Genomic DNA, 25,226 nt, shown 5'->3' with positions numbered 1-25,226 from the left:
GTCTTCCCAAGTAACCACTATGGGTGATGGAGCCCTGCTGTCCTGGAGATGGCTGAACACCTGCCTGCCCGTGGGAAGGAGTGAATGAATTCCTTGCTTTGCTTTGCTTGTGTGCGTGGCTTTTGCTTTACCTATTAGACTGTCTTTATCTCAACCCACGAGTTTTCTCACTTTTACCTTTCTGATTCTCTCCCCCATCCTCTTTTCTATAAAATTCATTTTCTCAGAGGGAAAAAAAGCAACCAGATTTTTAAATAGAGGAGGAAATTTTAATGAATAAAATGCACAGGTTAGGGTTCCTGATTTCTTTTATCCAATAGCTCTGTCTTGCTTTTATGACATGCAGCATAGGATATTTTAAGTCATAGAATCATAGAATCATAGAAAACCAGGTTGGAAGGGACCTCAAGGATCATCTGGTCCAACCTTTCATGGCAAAAGCACAGTCTAGACAAGATGGCCCAACACCCTGTCCAGCTGAATCTTACAAGTGTCCAATGTTGGGGAATCCACCACTTCCCTGGGGAGATTACTCCAATGCCTGATTGTTCTCATTGTGAAAAATTTTCCTCTTGTGTCCAATTGGAATCTCCCCAGAAGTAACTTGTAGCCATTACCCCTTGTCTTTTCCATGTGACTCCTTGTAAAAAGGGAGTCTCCATCTTCTTTGTAGCCACCCTTTAAATACTGGAACATGGTGATAAGGTCTCCCCTAAGCCTTCTTTACTCAAAGCTGAACAAACCCAGTTCTCTCAGCCTTTCCTCATACGGCAGGCTTCCCAGCCCTTTGGTCATCTTTGTGGCCCTTCTCTGGACCCTCTCCAGCCTGTCCACATCTTTTTTGCATAGCGGGGACCAAAACTGAACACAGTATTCCAGGTGTGGCCCGACAAGCACCGAGTCATTTCACAATGTCATTTTATTCCTCCACTTTATTTAATATTATTTTTTTAAACTGAAAAATAATTACAGTCCCACAACATTTGCATTGATTAAAAAAAAAAACAAACCTCAAAAACTTACATTGTACTGGAACAATTGCTATAGATATTTTTAAAAGAGTGATGAACATGAAAAAAGGTATTCTTTTGAATATTTTGATTTGAATGTTCAGGTTCTCTGCTGGCACAGTTAGGCATAACCTCTATAAATGTCACTTGAACTACTTCAGTCTACACCAGGTGAAAACATGGGCTGTGTTACAGTATGTAGCTTCATGCAAGGTTTCAACTTGTGTGATTCTCTTGTTATTGCTACTTCTTTCTGATTTCCCCAGTGTCATACAGGCTGATGATTTCTGCAGGGAAGACTCATCCCTTTTCTTGCTTTTCTGTCTGCTTTGGAATGACTCCTTGTCACTTCTATACCTTCTGCTCGTTCCAAAGATGACAGGGGCATCCATTTCCAGGGGGACATTCCCATTCAAATGGGGATACATTCAAATACCTTTGAATTCTCTAACTTCAGTGTTGCAGTCTGGTGTTATCCAGCTCAGGGAGTCACCATGCAGTCCTGACTCATTCATTACACATCTGAATTCCCAGTACGTTAACAGGAATTTCACAAAGAGCTGAGAGCTGAAGGATTAGTTTAAAAATATAACACTCCTGGGTTTATCAGGTCTATTTCTTGGGACATGCTAGGAGATCCTTGAAAGATGCTAGACATGCTCAGATTACTGGGAATTCATAATGCTCATGATCATGCAGGATGTATCCATCATCTCACTTTAATACTAGATAAACTTTAAATGGTGTAATGCCCCTTGAAATGCTAATAATTTCTTTTCTTCTTTCCTATTAAGTTAATTCAGTCCCAGACTGACATACAGCTATATAGTTCTATATATACAGTATACATTTGGTGGTACATAGCCAGCGCTTGTTCACAGAACCTTGCTGCCCTCTAATAAATCTATATGCCCATATTATTATTTCCATGTACTAAAAGCTGCTCTGCAGCCTATGACATGGCACTCCACTGTAATTAGCACCAAAATATGGAGTTAGTATGCAGGACACGGACAATTCTTTTGCTCCAGATGCTGTATTCAAACTGCAGCGGTCCATTGAAGAAGTAGAGATAACCTAAGGAAAAGGAAAGTTAAAACAAATTAACCCTGAGAAAACTGTGTTTTCACATTAAAATTATCCTTCAAATAAAAATGATCCTGTTTTTTTTCATTTTTTAATAACTCTTTTAAATGCAATATTTTAGTATTTAGAATGCTGAGCTAAATTTTCAAAGGTCTTCATTTCATTTGCCAGACCTGGATCAGTGTTTTAAAATAACTGATATTTTAATTTAGTGTCAAGCTCTGCATTTTATTACTATACAGCACTCGCGCAGGAAAGTACAGGGTTTGCCTGTTAATGTTTAAGGCTCTGACTTGGAAACACTCCTTGAAGAGCTGGATAGGAATGGGCTCCATTTGAAGGAACGGTCGCATTATACTACTTCTATATTAAGCATATCACTTTAGGTTCCCTAAGCAAGGAGGCAGGTCTTTTTTGGCTCCTCAAATATATATGTACACAGTTTATAAGAGCACCTTGGCCAGAGGGCAATTTAGATCAGAAACCTGATTCAGTCGAGAACAGAAGTGTTGATGTGAAAAAATCAAAAGTACAGATGACAGAATTTCCCACAGGACATTAATCTCAAGTTTCAATGACAACTAATTGTAATAAAGTTTCATTATCAGATTACGTACCATTTCTTTGATAGACTGCATCCACTCTATCACCAATTCCTGCGAATTCTTCCTCTATCAGCCTGGGGTAGCCTGCTTCCATAACCTCTGCCTCTTCATCATAACTGTATTAAACACAAAAGAAAATAAAAATTCAGAGGATTTAAACAGCCTGGGAGTTTGGTCTGTGCCCTTTATATGCTTTGAAGTTACCCATGTCAGAACTAGCCAGCAGCCTTTAGGTACCTTATGTCTAGTGCAATAATGAAACTCAGGGCAATAACCAGGGCGCTCTTCCACCAGAAGTACAAGCTCAATAAACACAAAACTAATAAAGCGACATTTTCAGAACTGATCTATAAAGTACATGTTATACAGAGATGATCATACCCGGATGTATTGGTACAACAAGCCTACCCTGAGGCTGCTTGGCACAGAGATACTAGGAAGGGATGGTAACATCTTAATTATGCATCAGACCTGGCTGTAAGCCCCAGTCATGGACGGCAAAAACCAGCCATCCTAGGGTGGGATAGATTTCTTACTCTCACAGCACTGATACCATTTTGTGTCACACAATCCACTCAAGGAAGCAAGATGGGAGTTTTGTCTAGGAGACATGACCATATTACAAACTCTCCTGAATTAGGGCAATTCATTCTCCTTTCCTTTCTTTCACTCTTTCAGCTTTTAAAGGCTGTGCCCATATGTTTATAAAAGTCTTGCATACATCTTTATGACATATTCTACACAGCTATAGCACCAATGAAAACCACAGACTGGAAACGTGAGCCACAATCAAGTGCCTGGTTTGAAACAACCTGCTGATCTTTTGGTACTTCTGGACAGGTTATGACTAGGGACACTGAAAAGAAGCACCAGTCTGTCTCCAGCTTACCTCCAGTACTTATTCCCAGCAAAAAAGAGAGTCTTTCCAGTGTCTTTAATATGGACAGCTGCATCTATTCTTTTCATTTCTTTCGGGAACCCCATTTCATATATCTTTTTAGGAAAGTCTTCAACTATGTCATAGCCATTCAAAGCCCAGACTTTCTTTCCTGAAAACAAGAATGATGTATTCATGAGTCTTTTGTAAAGGCTCAGCTTTGACAGCAGAATAAAATGAGGATTCCACGATCCTTATTTTCATACAACTAACAGATTCTTAGATCACATACTCAGCAGGTGTTAAACTGTTTATGCTAACTGTGATGCTAGGCATCTAAGCTTAATTGTACATGTAATAATTCACTGAAAATTGTATAGATTCGCATAGGGTGAAACCAACAGAGTTTGGTTTTTGAGCAAGGAAGGTAGGATGCTTTGTTCTTCTATTGATTACCTTTACATCACTCACAGAGCTTGACTACATATGTATATTTTTTCTGCCAACAACAAAATTGAAAACTCACCCTTAAACATGAACACAAGATCTTTGATGGGGTTTTCATAAGCTGCATCTATCTTATTTGGAAGCTCTGGCCAAAAGGATTTAAGTAACACCAGTTCTGCCTCAACCATCTGAGGGTGCAGTCGCCAGAAAAACCTAGTCCAGAAAAAGAAGTATATTTTATGTTCCTTGTCATACTACAGAATAGCAGTATCTTTGATGTGCTATACTAAAAATTAGTTAATGGAGAATTAAATTTTTTTCACAGCATAGAATTTTCAATACATAGAACCCCTGGTAGACCTTTCTTTTCCTCATTGTCACCTAGCTGCAGACCATTTCTGTCACTCACACAGTGATCATCTCAAACAACAACAAATTAATCTTTTTACAATAAGAGAAACACTGCTGTCCCATGTAAGGCTTCTGAATGTGGCACAACTTCGTTCAAATAAATGCTAGTAGATTTGTGCACGTTGAAGAAAGCCCTGTGGAATGAAAAATGTGTACAAACGATGTCAGTCTTCAGCCATATCATCTTCACTTCATATTGCTGGGAAGTCAAGTCTGTAATTGTATTATAAATCCTGCCTAAAATGATATATGATGTAGTTTCTTAGAGGCATCTATATTGATTTGTGATTTTTTAAATTTATGTTTACTCAAATCTTTAGTAAAAAACTGAAATGGTGTTTTCACTTGCTCAAATTTTAGCCAGCACCCACCATCCATGATATGGCAGTCTCCTTACCTGTCCTTGAAGATCAGCATTTCTCCACGAAGTTCTGTTATTGCATCAAGTGATAAATCTGCATCACATTTCTCTGGTGTTTTGGGATGTTTTGGGTTGGGATCTTTGTCTCCAGCACCTGGAATCATATAGTATGATCTAAGTTTGACAACGGTTATTTCCTTTCTGTAGATCATGATATTGAATAGAACATAGAAGAGTTCCCAAACAGCATGATGAATGCAAGCATAAGGGGCAAACCATTTGTCCTGGGGAAAGTCTATTCTCTCTTTCTCTCCTTTAGCCACATACATCCATGGACTCTGGAGTTCAGCTGTGCTGCAAAAATGTTAAATGGACTTGCTTTCTTTCTCCCAAGTTTTGAAGGTTCCCCCCAAAGTTTTACATTTTCTATGATGAAACATGGATATTTCTGTTTTTCCCTTTAGACTCTGTTTTACTTTCTTTTTTGAGGGAGGTTAAAAAGTACAAGGACTTTGCTCCCCACCCACCACCAACAAAGGAGACAGCAGTGACCAACTCTGTAACACTCTGCAGTGTTACTTCCTTTTTTTTTGGTTTTCTCTGAACGACTAAATCTAAGCGTCTTCTGTTCCTGAAGTCTGGTTGCCAAGAATCCAGTGAATTGGTCTTAATCAGTCATGACTGTTGCTATTGAACATCTGCAGCTTTTTAGCAACTGTACAGTGCATCTGTAACAGGTTATAATGACACAGGAAATATATATTATATATTATACAGACTTACCATAAAGCTCTTGGATCCCTTGCACATCATCATCAGGAAGCACAAAACCAGTTTTTCCAGTGTATGTGTAAATTGGAAACATCAGAGCTCCAGGGTCTCTAGAGTGTTCAAGTCCCAGTGAATGACCAAATTCATGGGCAGCAACAAGAAACAAGTTATACCCTATAAAAAACCACAGTGAAAGTAAATGAATAGCTCCTTGTATCACCAAAGTGGGCTTGGACTAATCAACTAACCTTAACATTGTGCTTTAACATGTAGGACAATGAAGGAGACAACTGGATTAATGGAAAAATGATGTCTAATTGCTTGTCTTTTTCAAACTACCATGGGTTTTGTTTTAATAAGGGCCTAAACGATCGAGCATCTCATAGCTGATGTTCAACCTAAATCTTATTTGACAATGTTGTACTATAGGCAGATTTAGATTTCTTGAAATTTCTTAGCAACACTGGAAAGCTCTGGGGTGAAGTCTTAGTCCTAGTCAAGCCAAGAACATTTTTGTCAGGAATTCATCTCCGGTAGAGACTGTATTGCAGCAATTAGATTTAATGCCAGAAGGGTGAAATAACACAGTGCTGAAAAAAATAGTGTTTTGTTCTCTTTGTTCTATATTGTTCTCTGTCCTGAATAGGCAAGGTGAAGAATTTTCAGATTAGATGTAAGTAACTGATTTGCAGCTGAGTTAAGTATATGTGTTTTCTATAGGCTTCAGTAAGGTAATTCCCATCAGTCTGTGATCAGAACTAGCTGTCCTCAAGCTCAGTGAAACGCCAAGCTGCCAAAATACCTTGTTTGTGGCATTTTTTAAATCACTGCACTTAGGAGGTGTATATCTTAAAATTTACGGTAGGTGTACGTTATACTTCCCTTTATGACTGGAGATTAAACCCAGCTTCCTATGAGTAGGCAGTGAACATAATGACTAATGAACAGTAAACAGGCAAAACAAACTGTTTACAGATATCAAACAGGATGAAATTGTCCATCTACCACCACTTCAAATAATCTCAGGAACTTCTGTTACCTCTAGAATCATCTGACCAAGCTTCATCATCATCAAAATGGGCATCACCTCCATAGTCTGGACCAGGGGGGAAAGCATGAGCTAGTAACCCAGAGGGTCCATCGAAAGGGTAAAAGTCACCATGTTCTATAAAACAACATTCAAAAGAATGAAATCAATTATCCCATTTAATTGGCAGCAATATAACCATAATGTAAAAATAATTGGTTCTGTGTTACCTTTAGTGCCAAAGGAGATCATGATATCAGCTATACCACTTCGTATTCTGGTGAAGTTAAGCGGTGTCACATCAGACCAAACTTTGAATGCTTTTTTGAAAGCTCTGTCTACTTCAGCACGTCTCAGATCTGAAGTGTAATTCATAATTCTATCAAACAGATTAATACCTCCAGTTAAATTGTGCGAATTGAAGAAAATGCGTAATACACTTTTATCTGACTGTACACCTCATTAAAATTTTTTGCTTTTTTCCTCCCTGTGTTCTTATCTAAAAACAAAGAGCTCGGCAGCTGCATACAGTATTCAAAAAAATAAAAGTAACCACTTCTGTTTTCATTAAAATAATTCAGAAACATCTGAAATGATCCAACAGCTTTCTGTAATTGGTTTTATATGCACCAGAAGATATAGAAAATGACAGATATATTCTGTATTAAGTCAAATCATATGAGTAACTTCAAATTTTTTTTATGCCATATAAAATATCCCAAGATCCTCACTTCCTAGAGGAGCAAAACATGATCCAAAGAGCTTTTTATAGGCTAGAATCATCCATATTAAAGTAATATTTATCACCAGATACTGAACTGATAGAGTTCGGTGATACCATATTTGGAATCTGCTAAAGAAACTCGGGTTGCAACTGGTCAAAACCCCCTGTTGAGGACCTTGCGGTATTCAGGGAGAAGGAGCTGCCATGTGACCTTTCAGCACTGTAGCTTCCCAAGGTCAGCTTTCTGAGGTCATGGTGTGGGGATTTGTCTGACCACGCACAGATATCTACATCTGGACTGTGAAATGGAAGAGGGACAAGGATCAGTCCCTGCTCTTACAGCCGCATTGCACAGACTGGTTTGCATCTACACTGCTTTGTCCAGGACAAGACCTATGTGAAGCAGACACTAAATCAGGTCCAAAGCAGAGCTAGGAGTGACCTAGAGATTATGCGCTGTGAAGATCAGTGGTGAGGTGCATGATCTTAGTCCCTACCCCTCTTTCATTCAGCACCATGGATACGCCCAGAGTGTCTACGTGGAGGCCATATGAAGAATTACTAGCTTACACACCAGCTTTCCTCCGTGACACAGTGCAATGGAAAAAAATCGTATTTACTTTCTTGGCCTGTAAGGTGGGTTTGGGGGACCCTTCCAAAAGTGGGGCTGTAAGTATTTTAAACTGCAACATGAATTTTGTCAAACTCAAATGCATCCTTCTCCCATCAGCCTCATATACTGAGCAACCTATTGGACAAGGTACCTGGAAAGAAGGTAATAACAGTAATAACACTCAAAATGCCATGCATTTACCTGTATGTCAAATTAGTTTTTGACCATTTGAGTTTTCTAGGGAAAAAGTTATATTCCCCCACATCTGGGACCCCACATCTTGGTTTCTGCATCAGTTCATATGTTTCTTCATCTAATTTGCCTGTCACCTCCAACCCAAAAAATGCTTGCATTTCTCGAAGTTTAGATGCCACTGTGTTGGCACTCTTCCTCATTATGCCAGCAGGATTCGGACGGAGATCATAGTGAGTCCTGAGATAGCGCTAAGAAGGGGAAAAGAAGTAATAAGCCTAGTTTCCAAACAGTTGTAACTACACAACTTACTATTTATAAAACATGCAAATGAATTATTTTATACTGTACCTCTGCAAACTGAAGGTCTTTCTCTGTGAATTCATGGCTATCTTCAAGGGGAATAGGGATTGTCAGGCAAAATGACAAACTCAACAAGAAAAAGAAGACAGCTGAAAGTCTTGATTGCATCATGTTGGATTTGTGAAGTCTGAAGCCCTGATGTTTTAGAGAGCAGTTACCTTTACTTTTATAGTCCCAGCCCAGTGAGTCACCACTTAGGGACAAGTTAGAACTGCCTTGTCGCTGAAAGTAAACATGCTTAGATGGCTACTTTTTCTCTCCTCCCCATCACTGTGGTTTAGGCATCTGTTGTCCCACTGAGCGCTCTGAAACTGTATCCTCATATAAACATGGTCTCTGAATATTGACATAGGTTGTGGGAAGAAATGGGCAGAAGCAAACCACACTTTTTGATTATTTTGCAATAACTTACACTGGCAATAACTGGCAATAACTTTGCAATAACTCATTCTTCTCTGCTAGAAAAATTGCCTTTCTACTATTTGATAGACAAAAAATCTATAAAACAAGCTTCATGATTTTTAAAATAAATTCTGAAACTTTTCAGTAGTTACACTATTTCATCAGAAATTTTTAACAGTTGGAATAGATCATACACACTTCAATTGTTAATAAATGTTGCATTGGCTCATAAGAAATAACATTATGGAGTATACAATAGGATATTACATTTCCTTGTTTCTGTAAAGAAATATAACTCTAAAGCATTAACACAAATTTTACTTCAGAGATCCTTAAAGTGACTTCCTATCTATCTTTCAGAATAAGTTATTGCTTGAGATGTACCTAAAACCAGAAATGCTAAATATCAGGAAATAGTTTTGAATATTTAATGGTTTTTTTTAGTGGTAGTAGTAGTAGTAAAGCAGGTCCTGTAAAGTGACTAGTTCATACAATCTGTCTTCCTTAAAAAACATGAATTTAATTTACTTTATGAGGGGAGCACAGCCACAGATCAATGAGACAGCTACTACTCTGAGAGAGGCAATCTATCAGCTACAGGTAGGCAATGAATCTGTGTGTCTAGAACGGCAGAAATATGTGACTTTGACTTATCAGGTGGATAATAGGATAAATCTGGCATCATGACGGACATGGGCCTTATTATACTTCAAAGCTTAAAGATGATTTCTGTCTCCCCAGGGTCACTCCAATCTCAGCTGCTGCTAAGACTTGTATCATATCACACGCCCACAAGCGTGGGTCCAAGGGGAGGTGCTGTTTCGGCTGAATCCACCTTCCTCTTTCATGGAGACTGTTCCTGCATGGAAAACCTCAGGCAGCTTTCTGGTAGACGCTGGTACACACTTTCTGGAATACACTACCCTGCCAGGGATGTTGCCTTGTTGACAAAATAGGAAAAAGACGAAAATCAGTGAAGCTGAATGTGTAAAGGCTCAATTTGTTACTTAAACAATATTAGACTTCTGTCTTATAAACAATATTAGCCTTCCGTCTTATGATGACAAACAGCAAAAGCAAATAAAGCTGAGAGGAATTTGTTACGTAGGCCATTTCTACCTCACTGCCCATCTCGGCCAGTGCTAAATATGGTTACAATTAGGGATTGACAACACCTGTTCAGACAGTTTGTGTATTCTCCCTTACATTGTCCATCACCAGCACTGAGAGTTTTTTATTCAGCAGTGGTGGCACAAAGACTGTTAATTATCCCACCTTCTTAAGAAGTGTTCTCCCCTGAAGTGCTCCAGGACGAGCACTGAATCCATATTGCCGATGTTCTCCCTGGGCTGCACTCTTTTCTAGAGCAGACTGCCAGATTATGTATACGTCTTATTTCTTTCCTTCCGACATTTCTGTATTGATATTTGCAGCATTGCTTTCATTAATGGTGGGGTATTCAGCTATGCGGTAAGCAGAGTTTACAGTGAATTTTGCCTGCTTTGTCTGGAGCTTAGGAGCAGTGGTGCTGCCTTGCCAGGGTTTTTGTGGCTGTAAGGAATACTTTCTTGATACCATGAAGCCGTGGGTGTTACTGCTCTGCGGAACAGTGCCAGACATATCTCAGAAATCTGTGAGTAAAATGAATATCTTAAAACTCCACAGGTAACGTTCCTGTGAATTCCAAATTCTCTGAAATTAGCTTTCTTGTACCTAAGAGAGAACAATTTTATACTGCCATTTGTATATCACTGCTCTTTGCCAGACTTAACTAGAAGTTTTTTGTTCTGTGTCAGGCACTTACACCACTACTCTTTCTCAGCTCTGATGTTGGAATCTTTGCTTCTGAAATAGGAGAAATTAATTTCCTAACCAACTCTTACTGCAAAAACGTGATCAGTCCATCACACTTTATGAGAGAATGTTCCCAAATTATTCCTAAGTGGTTTCAGTGTTGCCCTAATAAATATAGTTTAGCTAACTGGTAATTAAAGGTGAAACCAAGTAATCAGAGGCAATATTTGAATGATATAAAAGTAGAACAGAAAAAAATTATTTAGCTAGGCGCAAGAGTAAAATTAAAGAACAGTGTTAGGCTATCAAACAATCCTCCAAGGAGGTGTGGAGCCCTGTTCTTCAAAACGTTTAAGCTGCAGTAGTCAAAGCAGTAGTAAACAGAATTGTCTTGCATGAAGAGAAAGGTAGATTAGGTAGGGAAGAATGATTTTGCACTTTCTAATCTCTGATTTTTTTTACACAGATGCTGTGAAGTCCTTTGAAGTTCACAATGAAAACTCTTTCAAAAACTTTGCCTTCAGTACTCTTTACAGAGCTGTCCTGAGGCATTTCCAAGGAATATTTGAAAAACTGGACCATGTAATTATAGCAAAAAACTAAAACAGGCAGCTTTTCTGAAAACAACTTCTCTTATTAGATTTGTGTAAGAAAAGATGCAAAAAGCTGGGTCTTTTGCTATTATAAGACAATGAAACGAACAAGTGAAAAGACAGTCCACTGTTTTGAACAGATTCTGCAAGTGAGTAGAAAAACATACAAAGAGAAAAAAGGCAGGGAGTCTGTAAATATTTTGTTACAGGGAGTAAATCAAAATGCTAAAACAGAAATTGATTTCTGAAAGACTGTGTGTAATGAGCCATCTGAGAGTGGACTATGGCTGAACTGTGTTTGCTGCACATTCAGCTGATTCCTTTGGGAGCCCTCTCCACGTAAATATACACGATCCAATATGTTTTCTTACACATTTTATTGCTATTTATATTACACCAGTGGCTAGAAGACTATATTGAGGCATGGATTTTTATGTCCTCTGTACACAAACTGAAGAAACACTGGTGAAAGGCTGTGCAAACAAGCACATAAAAGGGCCAATGAAAATGAGCAGTATTCCCCCTTTTTCCAAAACAGCATCGCAGACGTAGCATGTGATTTTTTTTTAAGGGGAGACAAAAAGCCTTGACAGAGCTGGGAACTAAGTACAGAGCTCTGAAGTTGCTGTATATTACCTTAATACATTGACTCTTTAAAGCCTCAAGCAAGTTTTTAAAGTTGGCAGTGATAAATGACAACTTCAAAGCCTGCCAGAGTTGGGCAATGCAAGACATAAAATCTATGGCTCAGGCTCAAGTGATGCCACTGTCTGAGTTTAAAAAAAAAAAAAAGAAAAAGGAGTTAAAAACTGTGAAGAGAGATGTAAATGAAGATAAAAGCAGTCAGCAGTGGTTCATAGACCTTGCACTGACCCCAGTACAAACAAGCAAGCATGGAAAGTTACTTTTTAAGTGCATTGAAACCCACAAAACTGCTGAATAGTAAGATTTCAACAAGCACTGCAAAATTTCTGCAGTTCTGGCATCTTGTGGGTGTGGGTAAAGTTAACTGGACTGATGGTAATTTTCACAGGCACAGCAGAGACTGGAATAATCATGCCGGCTTTCCCCCCAAGGAAAAATGGATAAAGAGGGATGGGACATGTGGCGAGAAGAAATGAAGTGCCTTAAAGCAGCAGTTAGGTACTAATTATTTCAAAACAAGAATCATGCCAACCATATGGTTTCAACATACATTTTGCTACTGCAAATAATTGAAAGGTGTCATGTTTTGATTTACACTCTGTGTTTGGTGCCCAAAATAGCACTATATAGTGAATGTGGTGAATGCTCTGTGACCCTGAAACAGCAGACACTGCACTTAAGACAAATAAACAAAAGTCAATGCGTCCATTTGTTAATGTTTCTTACCACAAGTTGTATTTCAGGTGGAAAGTCTCCAGTGCCTAGGGCTATGCCATCACATTTAGATCAGCTTCCTCTGGGAAGAAGGATGGTATTCTGAGGCCCATTGTGCAGCTGGGTAAATGGAGTCCCAGAGTAGTTAAAAACACACGCTCTGGCTCTGCCTCTCCAGGTGGGACTCCATCTGTGGGACCTGTCACAAGAAGGGGGTCAAAGACAACTGAGAATGGTTTCCAGAAACAGCTCTTCAGCTGGGATGGCAAGGGATATTACACCAACCTGAATCCTTTTTGTATTAAACAGCAGCATCCCTTTGCCATTTGCTGGCAAAAAGATGCTATTGTGGTGCCCAGAGATGTTCAGCAGGGTCCAGTGCCAGAGGCAAGACACATATAAACATGTTTCCGGGAGGCAATGGCTCTTGTTCGAATGAGTCCCGGCAGACCCTGTGGACCACTAGGTCATACAGACGCAAAGCCCACGGTGAACTGGCTGCCTTTCTGTCTGCCTACAGCGTAAGGCAGCTTGCAGCTCAGCACCTGCATGAGCTTGCAGGACCTGGGGGCTGCTGCCACACCGGGAGCTGCTGATCAGCAGTACTTTTCTTCTGTACTCACTGAGCTCCAAGGTAAGATTCAGCTGTATATTAAAAGAACTAAATTTGGGCACCTTCCTGGGTGCTGTGTGTCTAAACTCTCATTATAAACAATGAAGTCAATACACTCACTAAACCATAGACAGCAGTTCCACTTACACTGAGGTGGGCACCTTGGGATTATTTCAGTTGCCCACATACAGATATCTAATGTTGTTTGAAGGACAGAGAGCTCTCATCAGTCCTATGTCATCTCTGACAGTCTCATGCAGACGTCTTGGGTTCCCTCCTGCATCTCAAATGGCACTAGATGCCTTTCTTCAGGCTGCTGTGCTGAGTCCCTCACAGCTGCGCTCTGCTGACTGTACAGGAGCCGACTGTAGTGGAGCCCCACCACCTGGTGCACACAGAGACACTTAAATTTAGGTGACCTATTCTAGAGCTGAACTTCAGGCCCATTTTCTGCTGATGCCTGAACAAACCAGGAGCCATCACGTTGCAGAGGTTTGTTGTGCTGCTGTGCAAGGTGGCAGCTCTGCAGCTGGAAGGCAGTCGGGCGCTGCGCGCTCCCTCCCAGGACAGCGCTCCTGCTCACAGCTGCGTCTGGCCTTGGAGGAACAGGGGCTCCCACCTCATGCCGACGGCCAAACTGAAAGAGAGAAAATGTGTCAAAGAGGTGCAAGAATCCAGGTATTCTCTGTGTCCTGGTTTCAGCTGAGATAGAGTTAATTTTCTTTATAGTGGCTGGTATGGGGCTATGTTTTGGATTTGTGCTGAAAACGGTGTTGATAATACAGAGATGTTTTAGTTGTTGCTGCACTAGTCAAGGACTTTTCAGCTTCCCGTGCTCTGCCAGGTGCAGAAGAAGCTGGGAGGGGACACAGCCAGGATAGTTGATCCAAACTGACCAAAGGGCTATTCCATACCACATGACGTCATGCTCAGTATGTAAAGCTGGGAAAGAAGAAGGAAGGGGGGACATTTGGAGTGAGCGAGCGGCTGCGTGGTGCTTAGTTGCTGGCTGGGGCTAAACCACGACACTCTGTCCAAACAGCTCCTGCAGAGGTAGTAATTCGTGGGATTCAGGAAAACTGCCCCAGAGAAGTGAGTGTGCCCCAGTCAGCTGCCCCATGCAAGGCAGCAGCTGCAAACTCCCATGGAGGTCAGACCATGTCCTGCTCCTTCTTACCACTCTGAATGCTCTTCAGGACTGGAACTGGCTTCCTGTTTTGGTCTAACCATTCTATATGAGCTACCCACAACTTTTTCTGCTTCAGGATCAATGTAGGATGCTAAACTACCTGTTATAACTTGGTAGTTGTTGCCCCTTTAACGGCCTTTTTTTTGCATATGCAGTGGTATGTCACTAGATACTAATCTGCTCAAGACCTGGCTCATTTGTTGTGCTTCTTACTGCAATCAGAACAGTGCTCCTGTATCCAGGAGCACTCTTGATTAACTCGGGGACGAACATTTATACAGCTGGCTGATCCACTCAGCAGATGTAGCCTCCAGTCCCTTTTGTGCTGAGACAAGTTCAGCTTTTTCTGCAACACCCATGGTCAGTCCCTCCTAATATTCTTCCCTGATATTCATGAGCACATCATCCTTACCCATCTCCCCAGAGCCTTCTTCCATTGTAAGGGTTCATTGATTGTTCACATCAAGTACAAAATATCTAGTTGTCTCTGTTGCTAGCAAACTGTAGGCAAACAATGAGTTTGTGTCTAGCCAACATAATTTTGCTCCTAATGGGAAGGAGCTAGTCAACAGTACAAAAAATGGAAAATTAAATCCCATGAATCCAGTTCAAAGGTAAAAACTCAATTTTCTAAATCTGTTTTTTGAGACATTCACCACCTTACATTTCTATTTTTTAAATCCTGATGTTTACATTTGCAAAACCATACAAAAATATATTTAAGGACTAACTCAGTAGCACTGTGGCTCTTTGACACTCATAATTAGGTCTTGGTATGTTTTGATGTATTTTATTTCTTGTGTCAACCCAGAAATACATATAATATGTCTTTAAAACATTTTAATTTTAGCTCTTCCATTCTAAAGTATGTTCCCTGTCTGTCAATTTAGTAATGTAATTTAGTATGTAATACTAAAGTAGTGTTTATTTATTTAATAAATTTAGCATTACATTTTAGTGTACAATCACATTACAATTTAGTAATGTAATACTAAAGTGGTGTTTTAGTAATATGCTATAGCAACTTTATTCTCAAATTTTAAGACCTCCACTGTGAATGGATAGCCACTGTTCATAGAAAGACATAGTTCATTGCAGATGTAATAAAAATCAGCATTAGGAAGAAAAAAATATTTGATTATTTATTTATATAGCGATTCAACATTTCTTTCTAAAAGTTTGGTCACTCAAGGATTTAAATAAGTTGTTTGGGTGAAAGAGAAATTTTGCATGTTAAATATCTAGGTGGAATTTGAACTTCAAATTTCTGCATTCTACACCTTCAGGAAGGACAAATGGCCCTTTAGGAATGTGAAATAAAAAGTGATATAATGTCCTCTGAAATGTTTTGGTTCAGACTACTTATTATTTATGACAATTGGAGCTAGGAGCCTAACAGAAACACACACATCTTTCTCCTGACACTTTTTTCTCTGATGTATGTTAACACATTTACTATTAGTAATGAAGACTCATAATTTCTGACTCAGCTTTCTATTGATCACTACTTCAGAGCACTATATCTTCTATACCTCTTAATTAATAAATCAGAACAAATACTATCATTACTGAATCTAGACATTTCAAACTAGTGCTGGCTCTAGTAAGAAGAAATGCAGCAGAGGAAGAGGGCAGGTTAATGATGTGGATCCTAAGGAGGGGAGAGAAATCCTCTCTTCAGCAGCAGTGAAAAATGTGAGGGTTGTGAAATACTGTTCACAAGATAATGATCTATACTGAATGAGGTATTACCAGACACTTTCCAGATGTGTCAATCATTAAAAGTACAGCCTGACTGAACTGTATTCCTGATGCCTTTTCTTTTTCCAAGTCAATACCTACTGGAATTTCCACCTGGGTGTCTACCTCAGATTTCTTTTCAAGATCAAAGTCTCCCATATATGCACACAAATAGTTCCGAATAACATCAAATGAATTTTAAAAGTTGCATTGAAAGTACTCAAAAGAGACAGCATCACAGACCTTAAGGACAAGTGCTTGCCCTTCACAGAAATGCATGGAAGAAACACTCTTTAAGTGAAGCTTACTGTAAATTTTTGATTTGTAAGGAGTTTTAGGAGTAAAACCATACATTTTAAAAACATTTAGGAAAGGAAGTATAATTTTTAAAGCTCTGGCTTTTGCTTGCCAACCACATTCATGTTGTTTACACAGCTGGGCTTTTTAAAAAGCAGTTTCTCAACTCTATTGCAAAAGCTCTTGAGAATAAGGAGGAAAAAAAACCTTGATGTCTGATGCACACAGTTTTATAGGAAGTACTACAAGCAAGTGGTAAGCTTAAAATTAAGGTTTGAGTTACTGGTAAGAGATTACTAAAGGGGGATTTAAGAAAATTTGTAGTGCTACCTAGCAAAGTGCATGTTTTCAACTATAAAGGTAAGTGGCAGAGAAATAAATGTCTCATCTTTTTCCATTACAAAGAAATATAATATAAAGGTGGCCATATATTTAATTAAAAAACTCACTCCCCCATATGGATCAAATTCAGGGGAGGCCACCGAGATGGTGGGGGCTGGAGCACCTGCCCTGTGAGGAGAGGCTGGGGGAGCTGGGCTTCTTCAGCCTGGAGCAGATACAGCTTCAGGGGGACCTAACAGCAGCTCCCAGTGCCTGTGGGGAGGTCTTCAAGGAGCTGGAACTGGGCAAGTCACTGTGGTGGAGGGCAAGAGGGTGAGAGACAGTGGGCATTACCTGAAACAACAGAGGTTCAGCCTGCATATAAGGAGAAACCTTTTCCCCATGAGGACAGCTGGGCAGTGGCACAGGGTGCCCAGAGAGGTTGTGCAGTCTCCGTCCTTGGAGGTTTTCAGCCCCGACTGGGTGAAAACCTGAGCCCTGAGCAGCCTGGTCTGACCTCAGAGCTGACCCTGCTGTGAGCAGGAGGTTGACCAGAGACCTCCTGAGGTCTCTTCCAGGCTGAGTTATTCTGTGATTCTCTACCTTAATATCAGTAACTTAGATATTTTGAAAACATTTTATTGAGTATGCTTATGTGTGACACTTAAGACGTACTCAAGTTCCATACATTACAGATTTTTGGGTATGAATTAGTCTTGGTACAAAAAAACCCCCAGGGTTCCAAATGTTGGCTGTCACTTGAAATCTATCTTTAGTGGATTCTTATGTTCAAATTTATTGATTAATGTCTTCATAGTAGTGGATCTTCAGTTATTGTGAAATACTGGTCAGAAACTGATATAGAAAAATTAACCAGCCAATACAGTTTGCAAATACAAATTAACTTTAATGTGATTCAGACTTAAGTTCTCTAGATATGTAATTTCAATACTTTCAACATCTTATTAGCCTATCTAATGCCATAACATGTCTTGCACAGTAACAGTGCTCTATATGAATAATGTTCACAGAGCATTTTCAGCCATTACTACAGATTTCCCAATTTCTCCTTCTGCCACTCTCTGACATTCTACCCTTTTCACGCCAGCCTCTGCTGTATAGATGCGCTTTTGTATTCACTTTCAGAAAAAGGTAATAGTTTCCATTCCTCTTTTTCACAAGACGTAGCATGCAATGACCAGCATTCAATTGCAATTACATGGGATGGGGAAAAGATGATGAAGTTTTCTCCCACAGACTCCCTGGTAAAATGTAAGCGGTCTCCCTGTCATGTGGCTTTAAGCACTGAGCATTTGGAACACGGTAGCTGTGGGATGAAATGAGAACGAAAGGGAGGAAATTCTGCAGCGTTTTTTACAAGTCCTTAGAAATTAATTTCTCATCACAATATCTCTGTTCTTACCTATGCTGAAAAGTTCCAATCATGTGTTTCCTAGCCTTGGCATTCAACATTTTCTTTTCTGTACCATCAAATACCAAGAAGTGGCATCTTTCCCCTGCTTCTTCCTCTTTCCTCAACAGGCAGCGTGCTCTGATTCACTGCAGCGATAAAGACTGTCTGCCAGTAACTCAAACACGTTAGTGGGGTTAAATGATTATAGAAAAGTAAAATTAGAAATATTATTGGTTAACAGAAGAAGACTTGCAAAGGCTGTGACCTTTGTTAGAAATGCTTGTTCATATTCATACTGAAAAACTAAGATGACCCCAGATGACCTCTGGAGGTCATCTTATCCAACTCCCCTGCTCAAGCAGGGCCACCTAGATCCAGTTGCCCAGACCAAAAGTGATCAGAGGGATGGAACACCTCTCCTATGAGAACAGGCTGAGAGAGTCAGGGCTGTTCAGCCTGGAGAAGAGAAGGCTCTGGGGAGACCTTATTGCAGCCTTTCAGTACTTAAAGGGGACTTATAAGAAAGATGGGGACAAACATTTTAGCAGGGCCTGTTGTGATAGGACAAGGGGTAATGGTTTTAAACTAAAAGAGGGTCGATTCAGACTAGATATAAGGAAGACATTTTTTACAATGAGGATGGTGAAACACTGGAACAGGTTGCCCAGAAAGGTGGGAGATGCCCCATCCCTGGAAACATTCAAGGTCAGGTTGGACGGGGCTCTGAGCAACCTGATCTGGTTGAAGATGTCCCTGCCCATTGCAGGTGGGGTTGGACTAGATGACCTTTAAAGGTCCCTTCCAACGCAAACTATTCTATGATTCTATGATTCTGTGATTCTATGACCATGTCCAGATGTCTTTTAAATATCTCCAATGATGAAGACTCCACCACCTCCCTGGGCAACCTGTCCCAGTGCATGGTCACCCTCACAGTAAAAAAGTATTTCCTGATATTCAAAGGGAACTACCTGTGTTTTAGTTTGTGCCCATTGCCTCTGGTCCTGTCACTAGGCATCACTGAAAAGAGCCTGGCTCTGTCCTCTTTGCACCTTCCCTTCAGGTATTTATAGAAATTGATGTCTCCTGAGCCTTCTCTTCTCCAGGCTGAACAGTGCCATCTGTCTCAGCCTTTCCTCGTAAGACAGATGCTCCAGTCCCTTCATCATCTTCGTGGCACTTTGTTGGGCTCTCTCCAGTATGTCCATGTCCCCCTTGTACCGTGGAGCCCAGAACTGGACCCAATACAGCAGGTGTGGCTTCACCAGTGCTGAATAATCCGATGAGCTTCCTATGGAGCTTCCTGTTTCACAGTGTTCAAGTATTTTTTTAGTGATTTAAGTTATTTGCTGCATTCCCTCTCTTTGTGTCTGTCACAGTCCTTTTCTAGAACTGCTGCCAAATATCTGAATAAAAATAGTTCTTTTTTATTGTCAATACATGCCAAAAAACATATTAATCCAGAGTTAGTTTTCAGCTAGATGCATACTGAAATCTGCCCTTTCCCAAGACACAGGCTAACCATTAGATGTTGTGGACTCCTCATAGACACAATAAAATAAGCAAGTCCTTCTCTTGCTAAAGAGCACCAAAGGGAAAAAAATCAGACTGGTATTTTCACCCCTGCTGAAAACTTCTCTATTAGTCAATACCTCAGTAAGGAATCATACAGGAGTTTACATCCATAAAACACATAAGGAAAATACAGTGGAGAAGTCACTTTAGCTTTAGCTAGTTTAGCTAGATTTAAAACATCACAACACAAAATTGCTTGTTACAGATAATAGATGCTCAGTCATTCTCTGTGGCCCATTGCTGTTGATTTCCATGTAGACTTTAGCTGTTCAAAGGCTGCATACAGTGGCTTATTGGGTTTATTACATTGTCCTAATGAAAATTATCTGAAGGCAGTCATACTTGTTACGGAAGGATTGTGCTAAATCAATTGGAATTTTTGTTTAAAATCCAGTACAGACATTTACTTTTTGCCCGTCTCTATAGTTAACTATGTTCAGATGTTTCACAAACACTAGGCATATTAAACAGCTGCTTCAAGTCACTCCCACTGTGCTAACTATGTATACATCTGAAAAGGTAGTTACCATTCCATGACTTATACCAGTGATTAACTTCCAGTGAAGGCTGAGAGTTGTTTAGTCACCCTAAATTTCCTACTGTCTTTCCCAGCAATTGAGGATGCACTAGTGGGAGACTAGAGGCGACTGGGAGTCATCAGCACGTATTTCCTCCAGGTGGGCAAGCATGGTTCTGTTTATTAGAAGATCTAGAAAAAGAAATATTACCTGTGTAAAAGAATACACACAAAATGCAAGCAATTATTCATGTGTCTCATAAATGAGATTTACTGTGTGATGGTTCATACTTGCAGATTCATAACCATTTAAAAACTCACTAAAATGACATAAGGCTTAGGTCAGAATATATTATATCCCTGACTATTTTAAAATGGTTAGAGCATCTTTTCTTTGCCAGCTTTTGTGCTGAAAGTGATCATGATATCAGCACGGCCATGAGACAGTCAGACCAAGGTCTTGGGAAGACTTCAGGTCTCATACTCCTAAAATTTCAGTGTCCTCCAGTTTGTTTAGTCCACTTTTCACTAGCCAGATGTGAAGTGTTATTTAATATATAAACAGGTTAGAAAATACCTGCCCATAGTTGTATCAGAATCTTTCAATTTAATAAAAAATCTGGCACCATATGTCCTTTGGTTCCCCTAGCATATAAAATGGAAATTCCTGACTGAAAGCAAACCGTGACAAATGTTCACTGGAAGTTTCACAGAGCTTATGCATTAAGTTTTGCTATTGCTTTGTTTCTTTTTAATGCAAAATAATTTATAAAACCTGTTCAAAACTGACATGGAAAACTCTGACTATGAAAAACACTTCTATTACCATCAAATAACAAGACTATTTAAATTTCAAGCTTACATAAATGGTTAGAAATAAGGTTTGTGTCTTTGTTTTCCTTTAGTCCTGGATGAGGAAAGAAGAACATTGAAGCAGTATCTTTTAGCTTTGTCTAAAGAACTTAGCAAAATATTATGAAACATCAAGATTTTCTCTGAAGGTTGCTTTCCTATAAAGAATTATTTGAAACTATTAATATAACTCTGAATTAAACATTTTTTACCACTTCTGTTTAGGAAACATCACATATATCAACTTCTGACTTACACCTGGACAAAAAGAAGTGTTGTTTCTATATAGTATGAAGTCAGTTGACTTCCAGAAACTGGAAGTCTTCAGACTGAAGAGGATGTTACAACATGACAGATCTACTTTTGGTTATTAGGGAATTTGACTAGGAGACAAAATTTCACATTCCTGCACCTAGTAGGAAAGTAGGAACTTGAGGTTCACCCACATCCCAGATGAATGCCCTTGTTGCTGTACTAAAAGGCTGGAATCAGTTCCTCCTGCCTTTGTGTGAGAAGGAATCAATCCAGTTTTTAATCCTGTCTCATGGAGTACCTAACTCCCAGAGCACAAAACTCTGATTGTACCATTAAGTACAAATACTTTCATTCAGTTTTGCTGAATTGCTTTAGTTTCTCCATTTAACATACAAATGACTAAATGATCTATCTAGGTCGGTATTCTGTCTCTTAGCAATGGTAATAAGAGACAATATCTAGAGAGAACCTTGAGTCTGATGAGTTTTTGACTGATGCTGGGTGCTTTCACAATCTTCTGTAATAGCAAGTTCCAGATATTCACTTACCACTCTGTAAGAGATGTTTTGATTTCTCTGTCTTAAATCAGACTCCTGCAGGCCTGATTCAATGCCCCCTAGTTCTAATACTGTAGGATTTGGTACATAACAGCTTTACATTCAGTTTATGATTCACCTTCATGTTTTTGCAAATCTTAGTTATATCAAGTTCTTGATCTCCTCTTCTCCAAACTCCTAATTTGGCAGCTGGTCCATTCACTTAATAATTTAAATTGCCTTTCTGGGTACATTCTTCATTCTCATTACATTGTTTCTGAGATTTGGAGAACAAAACTGCACAAAGTACTCAAGAATTGGACACAGGAAGGTTTTATATAGTGGCAAAATTATGCTCTCTGTCATTCATGTTCTCAGTGCTTATGCTTATGATGCCCAGCAATTTGTTGACTTCTTTTGGCTGCCACAGCATATCAGCAATGGCTCAATCAATAGATTTCCAAGTGAAGATTTATTCTTGTAGAGTTCACTCTTGCTCTTATACAACAGGCTGTTTACCTTCCAAATCCAAAAGGCAGAAAGAATGTGAACTAACTTAACAGAATCAAAGTTGACCTGACTGTAGATTTTTGCTACTACTGCCTTAGTGGTAGCAAAAAATCAACTAGAAATGCACACTGTTTCTAACATTATCAAAACATAAGGATTGTTTTAGTTTATTGTGCAATTTTAGCTGCATTGTTTCATTATCATTTACAGGAAAAGAATAAATAACAGGAAGAGAAGATCAATTTCCCATTCAAAGCTGACATGACAAAAAAACCCCATGTGGCTAAACAAACTCTAAGTTAAATTATAGGATATATGATGTGCTCTGCACCAGATAAATGTGTGTTTTTTTTCTAAAGCTGCGTGAATAACTGATATTTTTGTTCAGTTAGAACAAGAAAAATTAAAAAAAAAGATTTATTTGATCTGAAGTTTTTTGTGTTTGCCTTTCTTGTCAGAAGGAAAAAACCCCCACATTTCATGTCTCTTTAATGAGAGCTAAGGCTTAAGCAAAACCAGTTTAAAAACCATAGGTAGTATTAGTAAGTACAGCCATAAGATCCAGGGAAGTGATCAACCCCTCTGTTTGGCACTTGTGGGACCACATCTGGAGTGGTGTGTCCAGGTTTGGACTCCCTAGTACATGGAACAGGCTACCAAGATGGTCAGGGGCTGGAGCACAGGACATAGGAGGAAAGGCTGAGAAAGCTGGGTTTGTTCATGCTGGAGAAGAGAAGGCACAGGGGAAACCTTACTGCTATCTACAAGTACCTGACAAGAAAATGCAGAGAAGATGGAGACAGACTCTTCTTGGACATGCACAGAGAAAGGACAAGAGGCAATGAACAGAAACTAGAACATTGGAAATGCCGCTTAGATATTAGGAAAATTTTCTTTATCATGAGCGAGGTAAAATATTTGAATGGGCTGCCCAGAGAGGGTTTGGATATTCATCCTTGGAGGTGTTCAAAATTCGAATAGTCAAGTCCCTAAGCAACACGGTCTAATTAAACCTGTTTTGAGCAAGGGATTGCCCATATGACCTCTGAAGGTCCCTTCTAACCTAAATTAACCAGTGTTTCTGCAATTCTTTGAATGATGGCTGTTATTGATCCAGTAGGTCATTGGAAGGTCTTTCAGAAGGAACTTAAGTATCTTAAGATCTAAGCTGCTGAGAAAGAACACTCAGCACACTGCTCTTGGTTTGCTGATTTTTGCGGGTCTAGTCTGAATCATGTTCCTTCCGCCCAGTTCAGATTTGTGAATCTTTTCAGGTGCACTGAAATTGTATTTTTTGGTGAACAAAATATTTGTCTAAAATGTTCTTTTAGCTCTGAGTTTTCTCAGTTTTCATAGTAGTGAGTCAATGATAAAATTCTAAAAATTAGTCTTCTAGCTTCAAAGTGTTTCATAAGCATTAGTTGATTAATCCTCATATATATCTATTACCTAACTAAGCAGTTTCTTTCAGGGTATATAGTAAAATTGAGAAAGCTTGGACCCAAATTTAAAAATTATCTGTCAATTTCAGTGCATTCATTTCTGGCAGTTTGTTAAGCACCTCAATTTAGTCCTCAAATCCAGATGAATGAAAATTCAATGGTATGTATATAGAGGAGGATCCTAAAAGTACTGGTGAACTCATCAATAAATGTTAATTTACAGATCACTATATAGCAAATTCATTAAAGACGGTTGCAGATTTGAATGTCCAAATTCTAGTGCATGATGCTCAAATTTGCAAATTCAACCAATAAACCTGACAAAAGGGTATCCACTGCTAATGGTTTCCCAATCCAATCTCTGTGTAATCACCGTGTGTTGGTATTCCAGCTCCAAATAAATATCAAGTTGACAACCCAAAATACATACATCTTTGGTAGGTTTCTCCCTTTAAATCCTATGCCAGGCACTCTATTGATTCATAGGCTTAGCACATTCATTTGAGAAGGAAAAAAAATGTCAAAGTGACTGGCTAAAAATTTCTTGAAAATGCTATCTACAAAGGCTTTGTAAGAGGATGAAGTGTTCAAAATGGGCTGTTCTTAATTCTTTCATTATGGAATTCAGATGTGTGAGTGAGCACCATGCATATGAGAGTTATAAAATGCCTGGGAACATAAAATGAGTCGTTAAGTTGCCAAAGCTAACATGCTGTTGTACAGGATTAATTATTATTGTGCCTGCTTTAACCTAAGATAATTGAAACTGTTCTCCTGTGATTTGATTAGACTTGGTTGATGGTTATTTGAGTCACATAAAACTATGACTCAAGTCTGAGTCTGAAACTCAGACAGTATTTTTAGATTATTAAAAAATGGAGACACAATTGAGGCAGGGAACTCCTCTGTCTTGTTTACCTAAGGAATGAAGAGTAAGGTGTTTCACAGACATTTGAAAGCAGAGGTCTTTTCAGTGAGTCACTAGTGGATTTTCCACAACTGCTATTAAATAATAACTAGAAGCATAACAACAAACGGCTGAATTCTTAAATGAGCTGCATGTTAAAGAATGCTCAAATTAATCTCTTCTGAGTACTAAGTCTTTCTGTTTGAGGAAATACAGAACTAAACTTTGCCCAGGCACAATAGTGTGTTGTCATTTTCTCAAATCCTTTAGCCAAGTGATCCATTTGACATACTGCTTTATGTTAGAGTCCTCTTTTTCAAATCTATGGCTGTAGATAGACACTGCTCAGAACAACTTCTAAACCTCTTTGCAAAGAGTCAAAAAGCTGTGTTAAAAATGCCTGAAAGGTATAGTTAATTTATT

The 25,226-nt window shown here is 39.2% G+C and overlaps 1 protein-coding gene across 1 annotated transcript; it reads right to left on the bottom strand.

Moving 5' to 3' along the window:
- Positions 1 to 979: 979 nt before the first annotated feature.
- Positions 980 to 8,607, bottom strand: LOC142405028 (collagenase 3-like). Its single transcript, XM_075492017.1, has 10 exons — positions 8,476 to 8,607; positions 8,134 to 8,375; positions 6,826 to 6,974; positions 6,608 to 6,733; positions 5,581 to 5,742; positions 4,834 to 4,951; positions 4,105 to 4,238; positions 3,591 to 3,750; positions 2,714 to 2,817; positions 980 to 2,087 (listed from the first exon to the last, which is right to left on the bottom strand). Exons 1-10 carry the CDS (start codon positions 8,596 to 8,598, stop codon positions 1,987 to 1,989), a joined length of 1,419 nt encoding a protein of 472 aa, XP_075348132.1. The 5' UTR covers positions 8,599 to 8,607; the 3' UTR covers positions 980 to 1,986.
- Between the last annotated feature and the right edge of the window lie 16,619 nt (positions 8,608 to 25,226).

Source organism: Mycteria americana, chromosome 1, assembly GCF_035582795.1.
Source record: "Mycteria americana isolate JAX WOST 10 ecotype Jacksonville Zoo and Gardens chromosome 1, USCA_MyAme_1.0, whole genome shotgun sequence".
NCBI classification, from domain to species: Eukaryota; Metazoa; Chordata; class Aves; order Ciconiiformes; family Ciconiidae; genus Mycteria; species Mycteria americana.
Note: the sequence above shows the minus strand (reverse complement) of the source record. Positions and strands in the feature narration are given on the sequence as shown.

What these genes read in the sequence shown, in the direction of transcription:
- LOC142405028 (XM_075492017.1), bottom strand. Translation starts at nt 8,598, where the DNA reads ATGATGCAATCAAGACTTTCAGCTGTCTTCTTTTTCTTGTTGAGTTTG. An exon ending in AAGACCTTCAGTTTGCAGAG is followed by an intron (nt 8,376 to 8,475) that starts GTACAGTATAAA and finishes TCCCCTTCTTAG; the next exon opens with CGCTATCTCAGGACTCACTA. An exon ending in AGGGATCCAAGAGCTTTATG is followed by an intron (nt 4,952 to 5,580) that starts GTAAGTCTGTAT and finishes ATATGATTCCAG; the next exon opens with GTGCTGGAGACAAAGATCCC.